The sequence below is a fragment of the Natator depressus genome, chromosome 20 (assembly GCF_965152275.1).
Source record: "Natator depressus isolate rNatDep1 chromosome 20, rNatDep2.hap1, whole genome shotgun sequence".
Taxonomy (NCBI): domain Eukaryota; kingdom Metazoa; phylum Chordata; order Testudines; family Cheloniidae; genus Natator; species Natator depressus.
Window position 1 is genome coordinate 5,865,245 of NC_134253.1, and position 13,821 is coordinate 5,879,065.

The 13,821-nt window shown below is 44.6% G+C and overlaps 1 protein-coding gene across 7 annotated transcripts; it reads left to right on the top strand.

Annotated features, from left to right (window-relative positions):
* The first annotated feature begins 972 nt into the window (after nt 1–972).
* On the top strand, nt 973–8,145 carry LOC141975362 (keratin, type II cytoskeletal 5-like). Of its 7 annotated transcripts, none has more exons than XM_074935664.1 (10): nt 973–1,506; nt 2,674–2,888; nt 4,138–4,198; nt 4,640–4,735; nt 4,990–5,154; nt 5,497–5,622; nt 6,225–6,445; nt 6,974–7,008; nt 7,802–7,900; nt 7,982–8,145. In XM_074935664.1, exons 1-10 carry the CDS (start codon nt 973–975, stop codon nt 8,143–8,145), a joined length of 1,716 nt encoding a protein of 571 aa, XP_074791765.1. The 7 variants fall into 7 exon arrangements, with proteins under 7 accessions (XP_074791765.1, XP_074791763.1, XP_074791762.1 ...); XM_074935662.1 differs by having other exon boundaries at nt 7,802–7,894; nt 7,958–8,145; XM_074935661.1 differs by having other exon boundaries at nt 7,802–7,861; nt 7,910–8,145.
* The last annotated feature ends 5,676 nt before the right edge of the window (nt 8,146–13,821 follow it).

The following is a 13,821-nucleotide window of genomic DNA, read 5'->3' on the forward strand; positions in this document are numbered from 1 at the left end:
GGCCATTTCCACACGTTGACCCTTTTTTTAAAAAAGCCATTATTATAGTTTTGACAAGTCAGCAATGTTGGGGCACAAACCCTTTCGGTGACAAATTCTCCACCAGCGCTACCTGCCACGTCTACCCTTCCACCATATCCCTCAGTTTTATGGTTTTTATATATGGACACATTTTCAAAAGAGCTCAGCATTATGGGTGCTCAGTCTTTTTGGAAATCTGGCTTTTATTTAGGCCGTCCGTGGGAATGAGCGCATTTGAAAATCTAGTTCCATGGTGCCAAACACCGGGGTAATATGTAAGTCTCGTGTAAAATGACAGGGTTAAAAAATCTAGAACAGAACGTTTTATTCTCTCTCTCTCTGCTGCAGTGAATGGAGGAAATCCATTTTGCATATGGAACATATTGTTTATCTTATAAATAAATTTAAATCTTATAAATTTATCTTATAAAATGCTAGCTCTGTGCCTTGAATAATACAGGGTGAAAACACCTTGCTTTTAAGGTAGAGACGGGAGTGCAGGGTCTAGGCTTAGAAATGGCAAAGCATAAGGGCTGAACAAGTAGTATTAGAGCAAGGCATGTCAGCAGTTTGCTCTCTGGGCCCCAAATGACTAGCACATGCTGTGAACTCTTTGACACTGCCTTTCTTGTTGCCTACGCAGAGGCCAAAAGGCGACAGTTATTTCCAAACAACAGGAATGTTGCTCAGAAATGCAACTATTCCATTGCACAGGGGCATGTCGGTGGAGTGAGCTCACTGTACAGAACGCTGCAGGGCACACCAAGCCCAATTAATCAGGAAGATCATTCACATCAGGAAGCCAATCCCAGTTCCTCAAGCACATAAAAGAGGTCACCTCAGCCCTTGAAGAACAGAGGTTCATCCTTCTCTTCTGTGTTCTGTTCTCTTCTCCAGAAACCTCACTCCTTCCTTCCTTCCACTACTTCCATTTTACCCAGGCCAGCTATAATGTCTCACCAATCCACTGTAAGGTTCCAGAGTGGGAAACTGGGCTTTAGTGCCTCTTCTGCCATCATCCCAAACAGCTGCCGCACCAGCTACAGCTCACATTCTGTATCCCGGGCCGGAGGTTGCGGTGCCGGCGCTGGTGCTGGAAGGGTTGTTGGTGGTGGCAATTGCTTTGGCAGCAGAAGCCTCTACAACCTTGGTGGATCTAAAAGAATCTCCAGGGCTGGCAGCAGTGGTGGCTTTCTGTGTGGCGCTCCAGGCCCAGTTGGTTTTCCTGGCGGCGCTGGCTACGGATTCGGTTTCGGTGGTGGAATAGGCAGTGGCTATGGGTTAGCTGGAGCTGGGTTTGGTGGCGAAAGAGTTGGCCTCGGGTTCCCTGTTTACCCACCCGGCGGGATCCAAGAAGTGACCATCAACCAGAGCCTTCTAACACCTCTCAACTTGGAAGTCGACCCCACCATCCAGAGGGTGCGTAAAGAGGAGAAGGAGCAAATCAAGACCCTCAACAACCAATTCGCCTCCTTCATTGACAAGGTGAGCTATAAGATTTCATAGATATCTTGTCCTGATTGTTCAGTGGGGAGGAAAAACAATTACATTTATTTATCGGCATTGTCTGTTCATCCACAAACAGAGCCGGGGGGCGAATCTGGCATAACCCCACTCATTTGGGGCAGATCTTTCAGTCCACTGCAGTTGATATCAGCATCTGGCCTGTAGAGGCTGTTACTGACTATCATCTTGTGTTGTTAATCAATGAGCTGTCAAATGGCCAATCACTGCCCATTTAAGCTATCAGGGAACCAGGCCTCCAGACTTGAATTTTCTTATTAAGTTGGAAAGGTAACATTGAAACAATGCAATTACATGTAGGTGGTTCTTTTAAAGTCAAGGTATTTTGAGGACTTACTTACCTGACAGCATCCTGTTCATCTCTTTGTTGATTGCATCATATTTGCCAGAACAAGCAGAACAGGGCTATAACAACAACCTTTACTTTTTTGTTGACCAATCAGCATGCATTTGTGGTCAAAGCAAATGTTAAACTGTCTTGTGGACCTTTTCGTGCTCAGCCCAGTGAAGGGAAATAATAAATATTTTAGCTTTATTTTCCACTTAAGGCATTAATTTTCCCCTGCCTTGTCCCATGTGTCATCATTTGCACCTATGCAAAATATGTGCAAAATGCAACTCATCTCTCCTGAGAATATAAGATTGCATAGCTATCTTGTCCTGATTGTTCAGTGGGCAGGAATATGGTATAAGGAACAGGGGAATTGGCTTCTAATTAGATTGCAATATGGGCAAGATCCTTGAAGTCAAATTTGCTACACCCATTTACACCAGCTGAGGATCTGGCCCTGACTATCTTCCTTGCGACTGCCAGTCTTGCTCACTAGTTCGTAAGAGCTCAGTGAGAGCGGCAGGCACTCAGCATCTCTCAGGAAATGCTCAGTACCTTGCAGAATTGGACCCTAAACATGCATGGGAATTAACCTGGATTAGGGTTACCAGATGGCAACTGTGAAAAAACGGGACGGGGGTGGGGGGTAATAAGCGTCTATATAAGAAAAAGTGCCAAAAAAACGGGACTGTCCCTTTAAAAACGGGACATCTGGTCATCCTAATCTGGATGATCCATATTATTTTAATACTTTTATGGAACCATTTAAGCATCTTCTGGATCCTTGTGCTTTTCAGGTCCAATTCCTCGAGCAGCAAAATAGGGTGCTGGAAACCAAATGGAGTCTGCTGCAGGAGCAGGAACAAAAAACCGTGAAAAACAACATTGAGCCCCTCTTTGAAAATTACATCGGTAATCTCAGGAGGCAGCTGAACAACCTGATGAATGAGAGAGGAAGACTTGAAGGGGATCTGAACAACATGCAGAACGTGGTGGAGGATTTCAAGAACAAGTAAGTCCATCTCTCTAGCTGCTCCCCATCACCACAGGGTCAGGGATGCTTGAAAAAAAAAAAGTACATTTGCACTGTAATATCAATCCGATAAGGAAGAGACAAGACTAACAAATCACCAACTGCAAGTTCACTAGAGAGATACATCTTATAATGTGTGGATGCTATCACTTTCCCATGGTTAAACTGACAGGTAAAAATCTCTCTACAGAGTGAAGGGACAAGAGGCCCAGGTAAAAAAAGAAAAGGAGTACTTGTCGCACCTTAGAGACTAACCAATTTATTTGAGCATAAGCTTTCATGAGCTACAGCTCACAAAAGCTTATGCTCAGATAAATTGGTTAGTCTCTAAGGTGCGACAAGTCCTCCTTTTCTTTTTGCTAATACAGACTAACACGGCTGTTACTCTGAAACCAGGTAGAAAAATATTTTGTGGATGACACGTTAGGCGCAGAATCTACAAAGATTTATGAATGCAATTATTGGTCTGAGTAAAATAACTCACGTGCATTAGACTTCAGGAGACTGCATCCTGAAACTGTAAGGGAAGAAGCAGTGAGAAGGACTGACTGCCAGGAAGAGAGAAAGAGAACAGAACGTTTTATCGAGAGCAGTAGTTCTCAGCCAGGGGTACATGTACTCCTGGGGGCACGCAGAGGTCTTCCAGGGGGTACATCAATTCATCTAAATATGTGCCTAGTTTCACACCAGGCTACATAAAAAGCACTAGCGAAGTTGGAACAAGCTAAAATTTCATACAGACAATGATTTGTTTATACCGCTCTATATACCATACACTGAAATGTAAGTACAATATTTATAGTTCAATTGATTTGTTTTATAATTATATGGGAAAAATGAGACAGTCATCAATTTTTCAGTACTACTGCGCTGGGACTCTTTTGTGGTTTTATGTCTGATTTTGTAAGCAAGTGGTTTTTAAGTGAGGTGAAACTTGGGGGTTCGCAAGACAAATCAGACTCCCGAAAGGGCTACAGTCGTCTGGAAAGGTTGAGAGCCACTGATCTAGAGTACTTTTCTATAGACATCAGTTTGCACGTTTTAACTGGTTTAGCGTAGACATGCGGATCATTGCCTGAGTTATCCTGAAAACTAACATTCAAATCCCGGTGACCGCTGAGCTTAGCACACACACAAAATGCTCTTGAGGAAGTTTATTCTACCAGGCTGCAATTATCTCGATCAGTTACTTGCCTACACAAACATTCCCTCTGCCCCATTCCATTAGGTATGAAGATGAAATCAACAGGCGCACAACTGCTGAGAATGACTTTGTGACACTCAAGAAGGTGAGTGGTGTTTGTATGATGCAAGCATTATTATTGTTTGTCTTTCAGCAACACCTAGAGATCATTGTGCTAGACGCTGTACAGACACAGAGAGAGAGGCAGACCTTTCCCCCAGAGAGCTTGCAATAGAGAAGACAGAAAAAGGGTGGGAGAAAGGGAGGATTATTAGCCCTATGGAACTTAGTCAGATCTAAGGGACTTGCCCACCATTACATAGGGAATCTGTGGCACACCTGGGAACTGAGCCTAGCTCTTCAAAGCATCAGTCCAATGCTTTAACCACAAGACCTCTCAGATCAGCCATTCAGCCACAACACTATTAATAGCCATTAGAAAATCCTTTACATTTATTCTCCTCTAGAAAATGAGTTTGGAGCCAATCATGTTGCTGGCCTGCTAATGAAAGTGCTTCGCTCATTGCAATCCATTACTGTCTTTCAGGATGTGGACAGTGCCTACATGAACAAGGTGGAGCTGGATGCCAAGGTGGACTCCCTGACTGATGAGATCAATTTCCTGAGAGCCCTGTACGAAATGGTAAGTGCTAGCAACCCGAGGTCTCTTTCAGAGGGTTTCAAATTAGTTTTCCCAGCGATGTGCAAAATTCTGAAGCTTTTTTTTTTGGCAATGACATGGTCTGTCTTGACCGTTCCTGACAGTTGTTTGAGTGACAGCCCCTTACCGTAGGCTGGAGCCTCTGCTTATGGTACACAGTGAAAAGTTCAGTTGTCTACTCATGAGGAAAAGTCTCTTTGACTCACAGTTCACCCGAATATTGGCATGAATTGCAGGAACTGGCTCAGATGCAGCAGCAGGTCTCCAACACCTCCGTCATTCTGTCTATGGACAACAACCGAGACCTGGACCTGGATGGCATCATTGCTGAAGTCAAAGCGCAGTACGAGGAGATTGCTAACAGGAGCCGAGCTGAGGCTGAATCTTGGTACCAAACTAAGGTGAGTCACCATACAACAACAGAGGGTTGAGTTCCAATTAGCTGCACATTCGGCTGTCTATCACTATTATTGTGCTTCTTGATTTGTGTCACTGAGCATTCAGAGGTACCAATCAGGGGTGAAGTGGCGACCGATTGTGCACACACGTAATAGCATGCAACGCCTGCCCCCAAAGAGCATGGACTTTAACGTGATTTGTGTCGCTGAGCATTCAGAGGTACCAATCGGGGGTGAAGTGGTGACTGATAGTGCTAGACACTGCACACACGTAATAGCATGCAACACCTGCCCCCCAAAAGGATGGACTTTAACGTGATTTGTGTGTCCCTTTGTATATGGCAGTATGAAGAGCTGCAGGTTACTGCTGGCAGACACGGGGATGACCTCCGCAACACCAAGCATGAAATCTCAGAGCTGAACCGAGTCATCCAGAGACTGAGGAATGAAATTGACAATGTGAAAAGACAGGTAGGGCACTGCGGAAAACACAGGAGGGTATTTTGTGTGCGGGTGCTTCATTATGGCAGTACCAAGCCTTAGGCCAACCTAACTCCTAAGATGGATGCAAATGCAACCCCATTAATTTCTGCTGTACCAGGACTGAATGTGGCCCCTTTGGTCTCAAAGTAAAAATGTCACTAGGATTTGACCAGATTTTTCTGCTCATAAATAAAATGAATCAATAATATAGGGCCAGAACCTCAGTATCAATGAAGTCGATGCACTTTACACCAGCTGGCAATCTGGACTTCAAAGGGTTAAGCTGCATGATACTATCCCTAATGTTTCCCCTGGAAATGATTGCAAACATGTTAGATTGAAACACAGAGAGCCAAATTTTCAGAGGTGTCCATCAGCCACGTTCTGCTAAAGTTAATGGAGCTAGGAAGATTTACACCAGTTGATGATCTGTCCCAAACTGTAGAAAAGCTGATGGGAAGAGATGAGATGCTCATAGATTATTCCAGCTTGATCTGCACCCAGGCTGGATCAGGCAACTGCATACTAGGAAGGCAGAACAGTTTGATGTTTCCTATGGAAGTTGAGATCGCTGTTCTTCTCTACCATAGTGCGCCAACCTGCAAGCGGCCATTGCTGAGGCGGAGGAGCGCGGCGAACTGGCCCTCAAGGATGCCAAGGGCAAACTGGCTGAGCTGGAGGATGCCCTGCAGAAGGCCAAGGGAGATTTGGCACGTCAGCTGCGGGAGTACCAGGAGCTGATGAACGTCAAGTTGGCCCTAGATATCGAGATCGCCACCTACAGGAAGTTGCTGGAAGGAGAGGAGAGCAGGTGGGTGAAATGCAGCACATTCATGTCCGGATTTTAACAGATGCTGAGCGCCCAATTGTCCAACTGAGGTCAATAGGAACTCCAGGTGCTCAGCATTTCTGAAAACTCCCCCCTGGAGCAACTTGTCTTTATGCTGGAATCAATTTAAATGTTAACGAAAAACTTGGTCAAAAAGTTTTGAAATCTGGATGAAATATATTTGCGATTTTTTTCTGTAATATTTTATGAAATTAGTTTTCTCTTTGTCAGCCAGTGTGTAGAGAGGTTTTGATTATTTTGAAATGTCAACAAAAAATTTAAAAACCCTGAAGGCTGGTCAAAAGGCTTCTGTCAAAACTTTTTTTTTTAGTTGGAAAACTGGGGGTTTTGGCTAACTGAAAATTTTCCTAGAAAGTGTCTCCTTTCCACACAAAAATTCAACTACTTGAGGAAAAATTTCATGGACATTTTTCTGCGTTTTTTCAAGACTGTCTCTTGTCAGTGGACATCACTTGAATTCTTACTTTCCTCTCTTCTCTTCCCCAACAGGCTGTGTGGAGAAGGTGTTGGTGCAATGAATATCTGTAAGTCACTTGAATGCATATATTGTACAAACTTCCTTGCTTTAGTCTCTGTAACAGTGCGGGACTCACCCAGCGGTGCCTCCTGCTGGTCCCTCAGGCAATTAGCTCTCCAGCCATTGGCGCGCCCTCTGCTGGTTGCAATCCTGCTCACCCCCGTGTCCCTCCTGGACCCTGGTGCCGTTTTACCAGGGGTGTTGCCCCCTTGTAATACCCCCACACGCTTCCTGGGTCTCCCCTCCCTGGGGAACCCCCACCCTTTATCTCTACCTTGCCTCAGCCTATGGGCTACTTCCAGTCACCGTCTAGCCCCTTTCACTGAGACCAACTGCAGTCTGTACAAGCCAGTCATCATAGGCAAGGGAGGTTTGGACCTGCTGCCTTCCTCTGCAAACCAGTACCTCTGTGGGGCCTTGAACAAGGCCCTGCAGCCTGGGGAGTTGCTGGTCTGGAGCTCCGCAGCCCCTCTGGCCTTTCCCCAGCCCTGCCTCACTCTAGGTACCCTTAGGCTTCCCCGGCAGCAAGGCCCATCTCCCTCCTCAGCTAGAGGGAGACTGCCTGAGCGCCTGGTTCACAGCCCCTTTATACAGGCAGCTGTGGCCTGATTGGGGCATGGCCCAGCTGTAGCTGCCTCCCCAATCAGCCAGCTTACTAGCTCTCAGCCCCAGCCCTCCCCAAGGGCTGTCTTTTGACCCTTTCAGGGCCGGTGTGGGTGACCACCCCGCTACAGTCTCCATTTGCCACTCGGTGGCCACCATTCCGTGAGATCTAAACACATGGTGCTTTCTTTTTGCAGCTGTGGTCACCTCAACTGTTGGTGGTGGGTCTGGAAACAGAAGTGGTGTCTGCATTGGAGGTGGAAGTGGTCTTGGCATTGGAGGTGGAAGCGGTGTCTGCATTGGAGGTGGAAGCGGTGTCTGCATTGGAGGTGGAAGTGGTCTCGGCCTTGGAGGTGGAAGCGGTGTCTGCATTGGAGATGGAAGCGGTCTTGGCATGGGAGGTGGGCTCATTGCTGGAGGAAGCAGCTTCAGCTCTGGAAGCGGAAGAGGCATCGGCGGGTTGAGCCTTGGAGGCGGAAGCAGCTCTAACGTGAAATTTGTCTCAACGACCTCTTCCACCAGAAGAAGCTACAAAAGCTAAAGCTCAGAATTCAAAGTCCTCACTCTGCGAATGAAATATCTCCATGGTTTCCTGATGCTGACACATTACTGACCTACGAATGGGACCACCATAATGAATAAGAGCAACGTTTTCTAACCTTCACTTTAGAAACCAAGCTTAAAAAATGTTGGCCTATATCTAAATTTTCCAAACATTGCCTTGAATCAGTTCTTTTTTCAATCTTGCTATCTATTATCTCTCACGTAGAAACCTATCACCTCTATCCAACAAGAAGAGAAAGTACATATTTCTCCAAACAGCAGGACGTGTGTGCTTTCCTCAAAAACTTTGAATTTTTGAAAGCTGAAAAGATGATGTTTTTGACAAACCCAAACATTTCTGTTAATTTTCACCCAAAAGTTTTCAGCCAAACATGCCAAAATCTCCCCCCAAAATGCGGAAAATTTGGTTTTCCTCCAAAAATGTTCAGTTTCGGGGCTACCTTTTTTCCCGTGAAATACTGAATTTTTCGGGATAAAAAGATGTCCCCATTTTCTGAACATCTCTGGTGATTACACAGCCTCGACAAGTCCTAGTGCAACTAACAAAACCACCTTCCCTTTCTCATGTATTTTTCTTTTTCTCCATACCAAGGAGTAGCTCATGGATTTGGATATTTTTTACGCCAAAGCTCAGTTGTGTAAGTTTTAGAATGGCAAGAGAACCGTTATGTTAAGCACTTTCTGAATAATGTTAGAACCACGCACCTGATTATTATTGCTTGTCCAGATCTAATGTACATTTCAAAATGAGGTCTCTGAGTCCATTACAGGACACAATGGACATGGCTCTCTCTCTCCATAGCTTGGACACCTATTTATGTTACCCAGGTTATTTCATTATTCAGTTCAGTTAGACGGTTCCTTGTCTAGAAATTTACAACACAATGTGCTTTAGCTCATCCAAATTGTATTGAGCTCTGTGTGCAACGGGTGTTCCCAACTTGTTCGGCATTTGCCACATTTGTATCTCACATTGCACATAATTCCCACTGTTTTATTTCCAATGGACTTTGAATTGAAAGTTATCTGGCCTTATGTTGTATATAAAACATGTCGCACTATTGTTTGTTCTTTGGGCTCAGGAGCTCGTATTGTTGGAAGCTTCTCGTCACTTTCCAGTGTTTGTCTAATAAAATGCATATGTAATTTATTCTGCTGTCCAGACCTTTAATTAATGTTTAAGGCAAGGGTGGCCAACCTGAGCCAGAATTTACCAATGTACATTGCCAAAGAGCCACAGTAATACATCAGCAGCCCCCCATCAGCTCCATCCCCCCGCTCCCAGAGCCTCCCAACCACCAGCAGCCCAGCTGATCAGTGCCCCCCTCCCGTGCCTCCTGATCAGCTGGTTCGTGGCATGCAGGAGGCTCTGGGAGGGAGGGGAGGAGCGAGGGCATGGCAGACTCAGGGGCAGGAAGGGGTGGAGTGGGGACAGGGCCTATGGCAGAGCCAGGGGTTGAGCAGTGAGCACCCCCCGGCACATTGGAAACTTGGCGCCTGTAGCTCCAGCCCCCGAGTCGGGGCCTAGATAAGGAGCCGCATATTAACTTCTGAAGAGCCGCATGTGGCCCTGGAGCCCCAGGTTGGCCCCCCCGGTTCAAGGGGAATGGACACACATTTGTAAGGCAGTTTGCTGAGGGGCATACACATCAGAGCCAAATTTTGCTCTCCATTTACACTCTGTGAAATTCCATTGACGCCAATGTTTTGTGTATAGCAACAGAGTCGTCTTCTTTTAATTACTTTGGGAGCCCTCTAGTGGCACTCACTGTGTTCTATGGTTTTGAAGCCACCTGAAGCCCATTAACAAAGGACACCCCACCGCCCCTGCAGTGGAGCAGCATGAATGTAACGGAGGGTGATTTCGTGCAAACCGTTGGGTGTGGAGGAAAACTAAGAATTGGACAGGAAAAAGAACTTTGAGTTCCTTTGGTGTGAAAGTGAGTTCCCAGCCCTGGAGGGCTTTGCTTGGTTTAGGTAAGATACAAATCTCTTTCAGCACTGGAGCTATACTGAGTGATCTCCAAATCCGTCCAGATGCTGGGTAAAATCTTGGCCTCATTGAAGTCAAGGGAATTTTGCTACTGACTTCAATTTGTTCAGGATTCCTCTCATTGGGTATTAAGTAGTTTGAAGCTGAAAGGCTTGATTTGCCAGGGAAGGGCGAGGTGTCAGGGTGGTAAAGATTTTTAATCTTTCTCTTCATTTCACCTTCTGCCAATGGAGCTTCCCTCCCAATTGGTTCTCACAGGTCTGAAAAAACTTAAGACCAGATTTTCAAATAACCAGCTGTTTTCATGAGGAATTTCAACTCAGCATGTCCACGCTCCAGTCCAGTTTCATGTTTTGGGTTTTGTTTTGTTTTTTTTTTAATGAATCAGATTCAAAATGTTTATTCTCTAGTGTTTTGCAACTTTGGGTGAAGAATCAGGGTGAAGAATTTGGGTGAAGAATCAGAGCTCCCTGCTCTATCTGATCTACATTCACCCCGGTGCAAAGGCCCAGCAAAAAGCCCACGAGCAATTTAAATCCCCTTCATAATAGGTCCTGTGCTCTTCCTCTGTCAACGAGAATGGTCAGACAAAGAGAATTACCATCCTGCGGGAAATTCTGGCATTTCCACATTTGTTTTCATGCCCCAATAGTCCAAATGTAGGAACTTTTCATGGAACTAAAAGTTCTGAAAACGTTTCAATTTGAAAACGTTTCCATTCAACATTTTCAATAAAAACATTTAGTTTCCAGTCAGGTCAACATTAATCTCTGTGTCCACTTGAGCCATTGTGGTGCCTCATGGGAGTTGTGGTTCCAAACCACTCATGCGCCCTTTCTCCTATATGGGCCCTGCTCGCTGGCCAGACTATATCTCTCATGAGGCACTAAAGTCTTTCCCTGATGCTGAGCCATTCTGAAATTTTTTGACCAACCCATATTCTACCCTCTGTGAGCCTGAATCCCTCCCCTTTGTTTGAGGAGAAGAGTAAGAAGAAGAGTCTCCAACAGACATTTCCCTCTCCCATGGGTTTTTCCACAGGGAGAGACATGATCTAGCCCTGAGACAGAAATAAGTGTCAGCCAACACAGGTTGGAAGAGCGGCTAGGGATGAATGGGAGGAACTGGCAGTGGAAAACTTCCTTTATAATTTGGTGAGGGCACAAAATGAAATGAGAAAGTGAGAAAACTGACTGGCACATGCAGTGCAAGAGAAAGGAGGCCCATGTGCTGTTAATTGCCAAATTCTAAAAGCTTGACTCCCTTGGGATAATTAACTCTGCTTTTATTCATTATTTTTAAAGGATGGGAAAAGGGACCTCGTGTCAAAAATAGCTACCTTAGTAAGATAACAATAACAACACCTAGTCCTTATGCAGTGCTTTTTCATCAATAGACTGCAAAGCACTATGCAAAGGAGGTCAGGATCACCATCCCTGTTTTTCAGATGGGGAAACTGAGGCACAGAAAGGCAGATAGTTGCCAAAAAGTCACACAGTGGGCCAGAAATAGAACAGAGGTCCTCTGAGTCCCTGTCCAGGGTGCTATCTATCAGGCCACGTTGCAAAGACAAGGTAGTATACTTCTGGAGCTAAATTTATATCTCCGAGTTTAAAGTACATTTTGGCCTTAGATGTTTGGAATAGAAGAGGCTGATATTTTCAATCAGCTGGAGAAACTATCTGTCTAGTGTTTTACACTACAATGTTGCAGCGTTTGTCAACATCTCAGCTGTACACCACGCTTCATTGCTTTAGTTTTCAAAATAGTATCACCTTTATAGATTTTATGCTATGAGTAACACAGGGATATAAATCTAGTTGCCTCGTGCAAACAGATTTTATGGTTCACCCTATTGTGTAGATACAATAGCTGCAGGGGTTAGTAAAAATGTAATTCACTAACCTCATAGTAATTAGAAATGGAAAAGACCTATTAAAACACCAAGTTCAGCCTCTTGCAAAGGACGAAGAGACTCCCCTGATGGAGACTGTGTGAGATGTTCATAGAATCCAAGATTTTAAAACTCAAAGGGAGCATTCTGGTCACCTAGGCGGCTCTCCTGCATAACGCAGGCCAGAGAATTTCACCCAGAAATTCGTGCATCAAGCCCATATTAAAACCCATATTAAAAACGGATATTACATCAGGGACACCCTAGCAAATCATGCTGGTTATGGGGACTGTCCTGGTTAAGGCCCTGATTCATTCAAACACTTAAATATGCACTTAAGTCCCTCAATAGGGCTTAAGCATATGCTTAAAGCTAAGCGTGTTAAATGTTTTGCAGAATTGGGGCCTAAGAGAAGACACCATTTAAAGAGGTATATTTAATCCCCCAAATTTAAATGAAAATAACATGCTGGTCTGAATTAAAGGGCAAGAACTGAAATAACACTCATTTCTCAGTTGTATTTCTTCTTTGTTTGGCACTGGAGGGCCAAACTCTGTTGCGACTTGAAGTCAAGGCCCAAACTCCAAGATTCAGCCCTTACAAAAACGCAGGAACTCAGAATTTCCCACTTATTTAAAACCTAGTTAAATACCAGTTATTGGCTGGCAGCAGGGCTCAGTAAATTACACATACCGCTTGGAGTCAGGTGATCTAGGTTCTGTTCCCCAGCTCTGGCTGCGAGATTTTGGACAAGTTGCAAACTCTCTGTCCTTCATTGGGCCCCTCTGAAAAATAAGCATAACATCAGTGCCTCTTATCATTTCCCTTTTAAATATATTGATGCAAAATGCCAAGTAAGTACGACCAATTATTATTAACACTATCTGAACAGTTCACCATTAAGCCGAATGTATGACAATTCCCTCCTGGCATATCCACAGTCGTCATTATTTAGGATTATGAAGCTTTATGGACACCTAAACAAGCTAAATTGGTTCCCTGGGAGATTTCCCCAAAATATGGACATTCCAATGAAGTGCACCATAATTAAGAGGAATTCATGTTACTACTAAGGAGAATTGAAGTGTGTGTGGGAAGCCAGTGCCCTTGCTTCTGAAAAGGCTTAAGATGCCCTTTCACCTCAGTGCACTAGGATATTTACTGGCATATTTGCCTTTATTGTACAAGGCCGTGAAAAGCTGTGCTCTAATAGTAGTTGGGGAACGGTTGTACAATATCATACCAAGAGATCTTATGAACAAAATTGTTGAGTGAAGTTCTACGGCCTGTGTTATGCAAGATGTCAGCCTAGATTATCATGGAATCATAGAATCATAGGACTGGAAGGGACCTCGAGAGGTTATCTAGTCCAGTCCCCTGCACTCAGGGCAGGACTAAATATTATCTAGACCATCCCTGACCGGCGTTTGTCTAACCTGCTCTTAAAAATCCCCAGTGATGGAGATTCCACAACCTCCCTCGGTAATTTATTCCAGTGCTTAACCACCCTGACAAGAAGTTTTTCCTAATGTCCAACCTAAACCGCCCTTGCTGCAATTTAAGCCCGTTGCTTCTTGTCCTATCTTCAGAGGTTAAGAAGAACAATTTTTCTCCCTCCTCTTTGAACAACCTTTTATGTAATTGAAAACTGCTATCATGTCCCCTCCTCAGTCTTCTCTTCTCCAGACCAAACAAACCCAATTTTTTCAATCTTCCTTCATATGTCATGTTTTCGAGACCTTTCATCATTTTTGTTGCTCTTCTCT

Coding starts and splice junctions, on each gene's coding strand:
- LOC141975362 (XM_074935660.1), top strand. CDS start 973: ATGTCTCACCAATCCACTGTAAGGTTCCAGAGTGGGAAACTGGGCTTT. Junction 4,199..4,639: donor ACTTTGTGACACTCAAGAAG/GTGAGTGGTGTT, acceptor ACTGTCTTTCAG/GATGTGGACAGTGCCTACAT. Junction 4,736..4,989: donor TGAGAGCCCTGTACGAAATG/GTAAGTGCTAGC, acceptor CATGAATTGCAG/GAACTGGCTCAGATGCAGCA.